General features: G+C 51.5%; 1 protein-coding gene across 1 annotated transcript in view; it reads left to right on the top strand.

The window, feature by feature from the left end:
* Positions 1 to 3680: 3680 nt before the first annotated feature.
* Positions 3681 to 13513, top strand: part of selenos (selenoprotein S) — a 43902-nt gene continuing 34069 nt past the window's right edge. The window contains exon 1 of the mRNA XM_072468811.1: positions 3681 to 3836. Coding sequence (XP_072324912.1) covers positions 3773 to 3836 — 64 coding nt within the window. The 5' untranslated portion in view covers positions 3681 to 3772. The remainder of the gene's footprint in view (positions 3837 to 13513) is intronic.

Below are 13513 nucleotides of genomic sequence, written 5' to 3'. Positions count from 1 at the left end.
AAGCTGCACTCGCTGCGCTCCGGCTCCCTCTCTCTTTCCTGCTCCCGGGAATTAAGCCCGCAGGAACCCGTGGGCAAGTTTAAACACCTACCTGAATCCCAAGCTGTACTTGCTGTGCTCTGGCTCCCTATCTCTCTCCCACTCCCGGAAACGAAGCCCGCTGGAACCTGGGGGCAAGGTTTAACACCTACCTGAATCCCAAGCTGCGCACTGGCTCCCTCTCTCTCTCCTGCTCTCTGAAATGAAGGCCGCTGGAACCTGGGGGCAAGTTTAATCACCTACCTGAATCCCAAGCTGCACTCGTTGCGCTCCGGCTCCCTCCCTCTCTCCCGTTCCCGAAAATAAAGGCCGCTGGAACCTGGGGGCAAGTTTAAACTCCTACCTGAATCCCAAGCTGCGCTCCAGCTCCCTCTCTCTCTCCCGCTCCCGGAAATGAAGGCCGCTGGAACCTGGGGGCAAGTTTAAACATCTACCTGAATCCCAAGCTGCACTCGCTGCGCTCCGGCTCCCCCTCTCTCTCTCGCTCCCAGAAATGAAGGCCGCTGGAACCTCGGGGCAAGTTTGAACACCTACCTGAATCCCAAGCTGCACTCGTTGCGCTCCGGCTCCCTCTCTCTCTCCCGTTCCCGAAAATAAAGGCCGCTGGAACCTGGGGGCAAGTTTAAACTCCTACCTGAATCCCAAGCTGCGCTCCAGCTCCCTCCCTCTCTCCCGCTCCCGGAAATGAAGGCCGCTGGAACCTGGGGGCAAGTTTAAACATCTACCTGAATCCCAAGCTGCACTCGCTGCACTCCGGCTCCCCCTCTCTCTCTCGCTCCCAGAAATGAAGGCCGCTGGAACCTCGGGGCAAGTTTAAACACCTACCTGAATCCCAAGCTGCGCTCGCTGCGCTCCGGCTCTCCCTCTCTCTCTCGCTCCCGGAAATGAAGGCCGCTGGAATCTGGGGGCAAGTTTAAACACCTACCTGAATCCCAAGCTGCACTCGCTGCGCTCTGGCTCCCTCTCTCTCTCCCGCTTCCGGAAAAATAGGGGAGCATTTTGGGAACAGTGACCACAATTCAGTAAGTTTTAAAGTGCTGTGGATAAGGATAAGAGTGGTCCTAGGGTGAATGTGCTATATTGGGGGAAGGCTAATTATAACAATATTAGGCGGGAACTGAAGAACATAGATTGGAGGCGGATGTTTGAGGGCAAATCAACATCTGACATGTGGGAGGCTTTCAAATGTAACTTTAAAGGAATTCAGGACCGGCATGTTCCTGTGAGGAAGAAGGATAAATATGGCAAATTTTGTGATCTTTGGATAACGAGGGATATTTTAGACCTCGTCAAAAAGAAAAAGGAGGCGTTTGTCAGGGCTAGAAGGCTGAGAACAGACACAGCCTGTGTGGAATACAAGGAAAGTAGGAAGGAACTTAAGCAAGGAGTCAGGAGGGCTAAAAGGGGCCATGAAAAGTCATTGGCAAGTAGGGTTCAGGAAAATCCCAAGGCTTTTTACATGTACATAAAAAGCAAGAGGGTAGCCAGGGAAAGGGTTGGCCCACTGAAGGACACTGGAGGGAATCTATGTGTGGAGCCAGAGGCGAGGTACTAAATGAATATTTTACATCAGTATTCACCAAAGAAAAGGAATTAGTAGATGTTGAGTCTGGAGAAGGGTGTGTAGATAGCCTGGGTCACATTGAGATCCAAAAAGACGAGGTGTTGGGCATCTTGAAAAATATTACGGTAGATAAGTCCCCAGGGCCTGATGGGACCTACCCCAGAATACTGAAGGAGGCAGGAGAGGAAATTGCTGAAGCCTTGACAGAAATCTTTGGATCCTCACTGTCTTCAGGCCATGTCCCGGAGGACTGGAGAATAGCTAATGTTGTTCCTTTGTTTAAGAAGGGTAGCAAGGATAATCCAGGGAACTACATGCCCGTCAGCCTTGCGTCAGTGGTAGGGAGATTACTGGAGAGAATTCTTCAATACAGGATCTACTCCCATTTGGAAGCAAGGGTTTGTATTAGCGAGAGGCAGCACGGTTTTGTGAAGGGGAGGTCGTGTCTCACTAACTTGATAGAATTTTTCAAGGAGGTCACAAAGATGATTGATGAAGGATGTTGTCTATATGGACTTCAGTAAGGCCTTTGACAAGATCCCTCATGGTCGACTGGTACAAAAGGTGAAGTCACACGGGATCAGAGGTGAGCTTGCAAGATGGATACAGACCTAGCTAGGTCATAGAAGGCAGAGAGTAGCAATGGAAGGGTGCTTTTCTGATTGGAGGGCTGTGACTAGTGATGTTCCGCAGAGATCAGTGCTGGGACCTTTGCTGTTCATAGTATATATCAATGATTTGGAGGAAAATGTAACTGGTCTGATTAGTAAGTTTGCAGATGACACAAAGGTTGGTGGAGTTGCGGATAGCGATGAGGACTGTCAGAGGATACAGCAGGATTTAGATCCTTTGGAGACTTGGGCGGCGAGATGGCAGATGGAGTTTAATCCGGACAAATGTGAGGTAATGCGTTTTGGAAGGTCTAATATAGGTAGGGAATATACAGTGAATGGTAGAACCCTCAAGAATATTGAAAGTCAGAGAGATCTAGGTGTACAGGTCCACAGGTCACAAAGGGGCAACACAGGTGGAGAAGGTAGTCGAGAAGGCATAAGGCATGCTTGCCTTCATTGGCCGGGGCATTGAGTATAAGAATAGGCAAGTCATGTTGCAGCTGTATAGAACCTTAGTTAGGCCACACTTGGAGTATCATGTTCAATTCTGGTCACCACACTACCAGAAGGATGTGGAGGCTTTAGAGTGGGTGTAGAAGAGATTGACTAGGATGTTGTCTGGTATGGAGGGCATTAGCTATGAGGAGAGGTTGAATAAACTTGGTTTGTTCTCACTGGAACGGAGGAGGTTGAGGGGGCGACCTGATAGAGGTCTACAAAATTATGAGGGGCATGTGAATAGTCAGAGACTTTTTCCCAGGGTAGGGGTGTGTGGTATTGTCAGGTATTGCAGTACCCGAGAGGCTGTAGACCTTTGGTTAAACCTAGGAGTTTACCATTGGCTGTTTGGTATGTAGCTCCGCCCTGACAGGCGGGGTATAAGAACCGGTGTCGTCCCAGCAGCCCTCATCTGTACCGAAGCTGCTGGGGAACAGTTCTCGTCTATTCAAGCTTTCAGTTATGTTACTACCTCATCTTTAATAGTAATTGATCGTGCATCAGGGGGTCAATGACCAGGGGGCATAGGTTTAAGGTGCGAGGGGCACGGTTTAGAGGAGAGGTACGAGGCAAGTTTTTTACACCGAGGGTAGTGGGTGCCTGGAACTCGCTGCCGGAGGAAGTGGCGAAAGCAGGGACGATAGTGACGTTTAAGGGCATCTTGACCAATACATAAATAGGATGGGAATATAGGGATACGGGCCCCTGAAGTGTAGAAAACTTAGTTTAGACAGGTAGCATGGTTGGCGCAGGCTTGGAGGGCCGAAGGGCCTGTTCCTGTGCTGTACCTTTCTTTGTTCTTTGTATATCCATAGAAATTCTACTGTTTGTTTTTACACTGCATGCAAGTTTTCCCTCAAAATTCATTTTCTCCCTTGTTATGAGCTTTTTAGTCTTTTGCTGGTGGATCCTAAAAACACCCCACTCCTCTGGTCTGCCACTATCCCTTGACACTTTGCATATCCTGCTTTTCAACTGCGTTCCCCTTTAAGGTCTTGAACTTTCCCTCGAGGTCGGGCCACGTCACCGCCACTTCTGATTGGTGGAGGGGGCGGAAATGAGGTTTCGTCCCGGAAGTGCAGCAATGGAGAAACAGGAGAAAACAACAGAGAACGAAACAGGTAAAGAGGAAAGGGTGGGGTGGGGTGGAGAGGGAGGGGTGAGGAGGGCAGAGAGAAGGGGAGCGGAGGAGGGAAGAGAGGGGTAGGGAGGAGGGAAGAGAGGCACCCCCCCCCGGTGCCTCCGTGTCCCCCGTCCCCCCGGTGCCTGTCGACCCCCCCCCCCCCCGGTGCCTGTCGACCCGTCCCCATGTCTTCCCCCCCCCCCCCCCCCCGGTGCCTGTCGACCCGTCCCCATGTCTCCCCCCCCCCCCCCCCGGTGCCTGTCGACCAGTCCCCCCCCCCCGTCCCCCCGGTGCCTGTCGACTCCCCCCCCCCCCCCCCCCCCGGGTGCCTGTCGACTCCCCCCCCCCCCCCCCCGGGTGCCTGTCGTCCCGTACCCCCCCGCTGCCCGTCGTCTCTCTTCCCCCCCCCCCCCCCCCCTCGGTGCCTGTCGTCCCGTGTGTCGTCCCCCCGGTGCCTGTCGTTCCCCCCCCCCCCGGTGCCTGTCGTGTGTCCCCCCCGGTGCCTGTCGTCGTGTCCCGTCCCCCTTCCGACCAACAACTGGGACAGTGAATCCCAAACTCCTGCCACTCTGGGTGGAAAAAGCTTCTCCTCGTGTCCCCTTGAATCCTTCTGCCAATCACCTTAAATTTATGCCCCTTGGTGAGTGAACCCTCAGGGTATTTTGTAATTTTGTACACCTCAATTAGGTCACCCTTTGGCCTCCTTTATTTTAAGGAAACAACCCTAGCTTCTCCAATCTCTCCCCGTAGCAGTAATTTTCCAGCCTCGGCAACATTCTGCACATCTCCCCTGCACTTTCTTCACAGCAGTTATGTTCTTCCTGTAATGTGACCAGAACTGTGCACAAAATTCCAGCTGTGTCCGAACCAGCGTTTTGTACAGTTCCGGCATTAAATCCCTGGTTTTGTATTCAGTACCTCACCCAATAAAGGAGGGTATTCTATATGCTTTCTTTACCACCTTACCCATCTGTCCTGCCACCTTCAGTGACCAGTGCACTCCAAGGTCGCTTCCTCTATCCTCTCGATATCTTCCCGTTTATTGAGTATTCTCTTGCTTTGTTTGCCCTCCCCACAGGAGCAGTTAGAATCTGCAAAGCCTGATCTGCCACCTGTAGGCCTGACCTTTTACGTAGCAAGCCTTTCCGTTTGGCCGATGTTGAACAAAGTGTACACATGGTAACGCTCAAACTCAACCCACATGCCTGTGCTTTCAAAGACCCCATAGAACATTACAGCGCAGTACAGGCCCTTCGGCCCTCGATGTTGCGCCGACCTGTGAAACCACTCTAAAGCCCATCTACATTATTCCCTTATCGTCCATATGTCTTATCCAATGACCATTTGAATGCCCTTAGTGTTGGCGAGTCCACTTCTGCTGCAGGCAGGGCATTCCACACCCCTACTACTCTCTGAGTAAAGAACCTGCCTCTGGCATCTGTCTTATATCTGTCTCCCCTCAATTTAAAGCTATGTCCCCTCGTGCTAGACATCACCATCCGAGGAAAAAGGCTCTCACTGTCCACCCTATCCAATCCTCTGATCATCTTGTATGCCTCAATTAAGTCACCTCTGAACTTACTTCTCTCTAACGAAAACAGCCTCAAGTTCCTTAGCCTTTCCTCATAAGATCTTCCCTCCATAACAGGCACCATTCTGGTAAGTCTCCTCTGCACCCTTTCCAATGCTTCCACATCCTTCCTATAATGCGGCAACCAGAATTGCACGCAATGCTCCAAATGCGGCCGCACCAGGGTTTTGTACAGCTGCAACATGACCTCATGGCTCCGAAACTAAATCCCTCTACCAATAAAAGCTAACACACCGTACGACTTCTTAACAACCCTCTCAACCTGAGTGGCAACTTTCAGGGATCTATGTACATGGACACCGAGATCTCTCTGCTCATCCACACTGCCAAGAATCTTACCATTAGCGCAGTACTCTGTCTTCTTGTTATTCCTTTCAAAATGAATCACCTCACACTTTTCTGCATTAAACTCCATTTGCCACCTCTCAGCCCAGCGCTGCAGCTTATCTATGTCCCTCTGTAATTTGTAACATCCTTCCGCACTGTCCACAACTCCACCGACTTTAGTGTCATCTGCAAATTTACTCACCCATCCTTCTACGCCCTCCTCCAGGTCATTTATAAAAATGACAAACAGCAGTGGCTCCAAAACCGATCCTTGTGGTACACCACTAGTAACTGGACTCCAGTCTGGACATTTCCCATCAACCACTACCCTTTGTCTTCTTCCAGCTAGCCAATTTCTGATCCAAACTGCTAAATCACCCTGAATCCCATGCCTCCGTATTTTCTGCAGTAGCGTACCGTGGGGAGCCTTATCAAACGCTTTACTGAAATCCATATACATCACATCAACTGCTTTACCCCCATCCTGTTTGGTTACATTCTCAAAGAACTCAATAAGGTTTGTGAGGCACGACCTACCCTTCACAAAACTGTGTTGACTATCTCTAATCAAATTATTCCTTTCCAGATGATTATACATCCTATCTCTTATAAACTTTTCCAAAATTTTGCCCACAACAGAAGTAAGGCTCACTGGTCTAAGTTACCTGGGTTGTCTCTATTCCCCTTTTTAAAAAAAATATATATTTTATTCAAATTTTTTTTCGGCCGAACAAAACAGTACAAAATTTTTTCCCTTTTACAACAAAACAATATAAATAATAATGACCGTTTTTAACAAATAAATAATATATAAACTAAATGGCAACTGCCATAACAAAATATTAACTCTCCCAAATAATCAAGTCAAACAAGCCAATATACATATCCAAGTAAAAATATCCATACACAAACACCCCTGAGGACCCACCCGAGCCCCCCCCCCCCCCCCCCCCCCGGGTTGCTGCTGCTACTTTCCCAGTTCCTTTATCGTTCTGCGAGATAGTCAATGAACGGTTGCCACCGCCTGGTGAACCCTTGAGCCGAACCCCTTAGTGCGAACTTTATCCGTTCCAGTTTTATAAACCCTGCCATGTCGTTTATCCAGGCCTCCACGCCCAGGAGTTTAGCTTCCTTCCACATTAACAATATCCTTCGCCGGGCTACTAGACGCAAAGGCCAAAACATCAGCCTCTCTCGCCTCCTGCACTCCCGGCTCTTCTGCAACCCCGAATATAGCCAACCCCCAGCTTGGCTTAACCCAGACCCCCACCACCTTCGAAAGCACATTTGCCACCCCCACACAGAACCCATGCAGTGCCGTGCATGACCAAAACATGTGGGTGTGGTTCGCTGGGCTTCTCGCGCATCTCCCGCACCTATCCTCTACCCCCAAAAATTTACTGAGCCTTGCTCCGGTCAGGTGCGCCCTGTGCAAGACCTTGAATTGTATCAGGCTAAGCCTGGCACACGAGGACGAAGAGTTTACCCTGCGTAGGGCATCTGCCCACAGCCCCTCTTCGATCTCTTCCCCCAGCTCCTCTTCCAATTTTCCCTTCAGCTCATCCACCATGATCTCCCCCTCGTCTCTCATTTCCCTGTATATATCTGACACCCTACCATCCCCCACCCATATCCCCAAAATCACTCTATCCTGAACCTCCTGCGTTGGGAGCTGCGGAAATTCCCTCACCTGTTGCCTCACAAAAGCCCTCAATTGCATATACCGAAATGCATTCCCCTGGGGCAACCCGTATTTTTCCGTCAGCGCTCCCAGACTCGCAAACGTCCTAGTCTAGGAACAGATCCCTCAGTTGCACAATCCCTGCTCTCTGCCATGTTCTAAATCCCCCATCTATTCTCCCCAAGACAAACCTATGATTATTCCTTATCGGGGACCGCACCGAGGCACCGTCATTCCCTTATGCCGTCTCCACTGCCCCCCAAATTTCAGCGTTGCCACCACCACTGGACTTGTGGTGTATTTCTTCGGGGAGAACGGCAACGGCGCCGTCGCCAATGCTTGTAGGCTGGTTCCTTACAGGACGCCATTTCCAGTCCTCTTCCACGCCGCTCCCTCCCCTTCTCCCATCCACTTACAACACCATTGAGATATTGGCGGCCCAATAATAATCACTTAAGCTCGGCAGTGCCAGTCCCCCCCCTATCCCTGCTACGCTGCAAAAAAAACCCTCCTCACTCTCGGGGTCTTCCCAGCCCACACAAACCTCATAACACTCTTCTCAATTTTTTTTGAAAAAGCCCTCGTAACCATCACCGGGAGGCACTGGGACACACAAAGAAATCTCGGGAGGACTACCATTTTGACCGCCTGCACCCTGCCCACCAGTGACAGGGACACCATGTCCCATCTCTTAAAATCCTTCTCCATCTGTTCCACCATCGTGTTAAATTAAGCCTATGTAGGGTTCCCTCAGTTCCTGGCTATCTGGATCCCTAAGTACCGGGAAATCTCTTATTACCCTCCTCAGCGGTAAATCATCTATTCCCCTGCTCTGCTCCCCCGGATGCACCACAAACAACTCACTCTTCCCCATATTCAATTTGTACCCCGAAAATTCCCCAAACTCCCTGAGTGTCCACTATTATCTCAGGCATCCCCTCCACTGGGTCCGCAACATACAGCAATAGATTCATCTGCATACAATGATACCCGGTGTTCTTCTCCTCCCCTGAGTACTCCCCTCCACTTCCTAGAGCTTCTGTGTTATGGCCAGCGGCTCAATTGCCAATGCAAACAGTAACGGAGACAGGGGACACCCCTGCCTCGTCCCTCTATAAAGACGGAAGTAGTCGGACCTCTGCCTGTTCGTGATCACACTTGCCACCGGGGCCCTATATAGTAGCTGTACCCATCCAATAAACCCCTCTCCAAAACCAAATCTCTTCAACACTTCCCATAGGTAGTCCCACTCCACTCTGTCAAATGCTTTCTCAGCGTCCATCGCCACCACTATCTCCGCCTCCCCCTCCGGCGGGGGCATCACCATCACCCCTAGCAGCCTCCGTATGTCGTGTTCAGCTGTCTCCCTTAACGAACCCAGTTTGATCCTCGTGGACCACCCCCGGGGCACAATCCCTCTATCCTTGTCGCCATCACCTTGGCCAGGAGCTTAGCATCCACATCCACGCACTGTAAGCGGGTCTTTTTCCTTCTTTAAGAGTAACGGTATCGTCGCCTCCGACATAGTCGGGGGCAACTTCCCCTTTCCCTGGCCTCATTAAAGGTTCTCAGTCAAAAGCGGGGCCAGTAGGTCCATGTATTTCCTATAAAATTCCACCGGGAACCCATCGGGTCCCGGGGCCTTCCCCGCCTGCATGCTCCCAATCCCCCTTTACCACCTCCTCCACCTCAATCTGTGCTCCCAGTCCTGCCCCTCTCCTGCTCCTCCACCTTCGGGAATTCCAGCCGGATCTAGGAAATGCATCATTCCCTCCTTCCCTTCCGGGGGCTGAGCCTTATACAGCCTCTCGTAGAATGCCTTAACACCCCGTTCACCCTCTCTGCTCCCCGTTCCATCTCACCTTCCTCATCCCGCACCCCACCCTATCTCCCTCGCCGCTCCCTCTTCCTCAGTTGTTGGCCAGTAACCGGCTCGCCTTCTCTCCATACTCATACTGTACTCCCTGTGCCCTCCTCCACTGTGCTTCTGCCTTGGCCCGTGGTCAGCAGTCAAATTCCATATGTAGCCTTTGTCTTTCCTGTACAGTCCCTCCTCCGGAGCCTCTTGCATATTGCCTGTCTACCCTCAGAAGTTCTCTCAACAGTCGCTCCCTTTCTTTGCTCTCTTTGCTTCCCTTTATGGGCCCTTATGGATATCAGTTCCCCTCTGACCACCGCCTTCAGCGCCTCCCAGACCACTCCACCTGGACCTCTCCGTTATCATTAAGCTCCAGGTACCTTTTGATACACCCCCCTCACCCTTAGCCATACCCCCTCATCTGCCAACAACCCCACATCCAATCTCCAGAGTGGGTGCTGCTCCTTTTCCTCTCCTACCTCCAGATCTACCCAATGTGGAGCGTGGTCCGAAAATGGCTATGGCCATGTACTCCGTCCTGTCACTTCGGAATCAGTGCCCTTCCCAGGACAAAAAAGTCTATCCGTGAATACACCTTGTGAACATGGGAGAAAAATGAAAACTCCCTACTCCTAGGCCTAATAAATCTCCAGGGGTCTACTCTTCCCATCTGCTCAATGAAGTCCTTAAGCACCTTGGCCGCTGCCGGCCTCCTCCCGGTCTTAGACCTAGACCGGTCCAGCCCTGGATCAAGCACTGTATTGAAGTCTCCCCCCATTACCCAGCTTTCCCGCCTCCAGGTCCGGGATATCGCCCCAGCATACGCTTCATGAAGTTTACATCATCCCAGTTCGGGGCGTATATGTTCACCAGAACCACCGCCTCCCCTTGCAATCTGCCACTCACCATCACGTATCTACCTCCACTGTCCACCACCATGGTCTTTGCCTCAAACAGTACCCGTTTCCCCACTAAAATAGCCACCCCTCTATTCTTCGCATCTAAGCCCGAATGGAACACCTGCCCCACCCATCCTTTACGTAGGTCTAACCTGATCTGCCAGTTTCAGGTGCGTCTCCTGCTACATGACCACATCTTCCTTTAAGTTCTTTAGGTGTGCGAGTACCCGTGCCCTTTTAATCGGCCCATTCAGCCCTCTCACGTTCCACGTGATCAACCGGGCTGGGGGGCTCTTTACCCCCCCCCATGTCGACTAGCCATCTCCTTTTCTAAACCCAGCTCCTCACCTGGTTCCCACGTACCTGTATATCCCACCGACGGTGCTCTCCCATCCCGACCACCCCGCCCCGTAACAGCTCCCCCTTCCCCTTAGCAGCAGCAACCCATTAACTCCCCCCCCCCCCCCCCCCCCCCCTCTCTCCGCTAGATCCCCTTTCTAGCGTAGTTGCACCCCCCCATGTTGCTCCCAGAAGTCAACAACTCTGGCTGACCTCCGCTTCCCCCGTTTGTGCTCGGCCCCTCATTGTGCGAGGCTCCCTCCTTCCTGCGTCCCCGTTCCCCGCCACAATTACCATAGCGCGGGAGCAAAGCCCGCGTTTCCCACTCCGGCCCCCGCCCCTGATGGCGCAGTTCCCTTCTCCTTCCCCTTTCCTTCCCACCGGCTCCCACAGTTCCCCATACTTCCCCCCCCCCCCCATGAGGGGAAAGAGAAAAGTTACAAAATTGAAAAATTCCCCCACCCTTCCCCCTTCTCATCCCACATAATCACCCCACCACTTTATTACAGAAGCTTTTTCTCTCGCCAGACTATTCCAGCTTCTCGTCCACAATGAATGTCCACGGCCTCTTCTGCCCGTCTCAAAGTAGTGGTGCTTCCCTTGGTGTGTGACCCCACAGTCTCGCCGGCTGCAACATTCCAAATTTAACCTTCTTTTTGTGGAGCACCGCCTTGGCCCGGTTGAAACTTGCCCTCCTTCTCGCCACCTCCGCACTCCAATCCTGGTACACGCGGATCACTGCGTTCTCCCACCTGCAGTTCCGAGTTTTCTTCGCCCATCTTAGAACCATCTCTCTGTCATTGTAGCAGTGAAACCTCACCACTATGGCTCGAGGTATTTCTCCTGCCTTTGGTCTTCGTGCCAGAACTCGATAAGCTCCCTCCACCTCCAAAGGGCCCGTCGGGGCCTCCGATCCCATTAGCGAGTGAAGCATCGTGCTCACATATGCCCCGACGTCCGCCCCCTCTGTGCCTTCGGGAAGACCCAAGACTCTTAAATTCTTCCTCCTCGAGTTATTCTCCAGGGCTTCCAACCCCTCCACACACCTTGTGTGCTGTGCCTCGTGCGTCTCTGTCCTTACCACCAGGCCCTGTATTTCATCCTCATTCTCCGCAGCCTTTGCCTTCACGACCCGAAGCTCAACTCCTGGGTCCTCTGCGCCTCCTTTAGCCCTTCAATCGCCTGTAGCATCGGGGCCAACACCACCTCCTTCAGCTCTTCCACACAGTGCCGCAGGAACTCTTGTTGCTCCGGGCCCCATGCCAAACAGCCACCTTCCAACGCCATCTTGCTTCGAGCTTCCCTTCCTTGCCGCTGCTCCAGTGGATCCACTGCAATCCGGCCGCTCTCCTCTCCTTTATCCATATTTATCCGGGGGGATTCCCTCCTATTTCACCGCACAATGATTTTGGCCGTTAAAAATTGGCGTTGGGGCTCCTAATAAGAGCCCAAAAGTCCGTTTCAACGGGAGGTGCCGAAACGTGCGACTTAGCTGGTCATCGCCGCACCAGAAGCCCTATTCCCCTTCTTGAACAAGGGGACAACATTTGCTATCCTCCAGTCTTCTGGCACTGTTCCTGTAGACAAAGATGACTTAAAGATCAAAGCCAAAGGCTCAGCAATCTCCTCCCTAGCTTCCCAGAGAATCCGAGGATAAATCCCATCCGGCCCAGGGGACTATTTTCACACTTTCCAGAACTGTTAACACCACCTCTTATGAACCTCAAGCCTTCTAGTCTAATAGCCTGAATCTCAGTATTTTCCTCGACAACATTGTCTTTTTCCTGTGTGAATACTGACAAAAAATATTCATTTAGCACCCCTCCTATCTCCTCGGACTCCAAGCACAACTTCCCACTACTGTCCTTGACTGGCCCTACTCTTACCCTAGTCATTCGCTTATCCTGACATATCTATAGAAAGCTTTAGGGTTATCCTTGATCCTACTCGCCAAAGATTTCTCATGTCCCCTTCCTGGCTCCTCTTAGCTCTATCTTTAGGTCCTTCCTAGCTAACTTGTAACTCTTGAGCGCCCTAACTGAACCTTCATGTCTCATCTTTACATAAGCCGCCTCCTTTCTCTTGACAAGTGTTTCGACTGCTTTAGTAAACCAAGGTTCCCTTGCTCAACCACTTCCTCCCTGCCTGACAGGTACATTACAGTAGCTGTTCCTTGACAAGCTCCACATTTCCATTGTGCCCATCCCCTGCAGTTTTCTCCATCCGATGCATCCTAAGTCTTGCCTCATCGCATCATAATTGCCTTTCCCCCAGATATAACTCTTGCCCTGCGGGTATATACCGATCCCTTTCCATCTCTAAAGTAAACATAATCGAATTGTGATCACTATCACCAAAGTGCTCGCTTACCTCCAAATCTAACACCTGTCCTGGTTCATTACCCAGTACCAAATCCAGTATGGCCTTGCCTCTCGTTGGCCTATCTACATACTGTGTCCAGGAAACCCTCCTGCACACATTGGACAAAAACGGACCCCATCTAAAGTACTCTAACTATAGCGTTTTCAGTCAATATTTGGAAAGTTCAAGTCTCCCATAACAACTACCCTGTTGCTTTCGCTCCTATCTAGAATCATCTTTGCAATCCTTTCCTCTACATCTCTGGATGCCTATAGAAAACCCCTAACAGGGTGACCTCCTTCCTGTTTCTACCTCAGCCCATACTACCTCAGTAGACGAGTCATCATCAAACGTCTTTCTGCCACCGTAATTCTGTCCTTGACTAACAATGCCACCCCTCCCCCTCTTTACCACCTGCCCTGAGCTTACTGAAATATCTAAACCCCGAAACCTGCAACAACCATTCCTGTCCCTGCTCTATCCATGTCTCCGAAATGGCCGCAACATCGAAGTCCCAGGTACCAACCCATGCCGCAAGTTCGCCCACCTTATTCCGGATGCTCCTGGCATTGAAGAAGACACATTTTAAAACCACTTCCTGCCTGCCGGTACACTCCTG

Source organism: Scyliorhinus torazame, chromosome 12, assembly GCF_047496885.1.
Source record: "Scyliorhinus torazame isolate Kashiwa2021f chromosome 12, sScyTor2.1, whole genome shotgun sequence".
In the NCBI taxonomy this organism is placed as follows: domain Eukaryota; kingdom Metazoa; phylum Chordata; class Chondrichthyes; order Carcharhiniformes; family Scyliorhinidae; genus Scyliorhinus; species Scyliorhinus torazame.
This window is presented reverse-complemented; position numbering and strand designations above follow the sequence as displayed.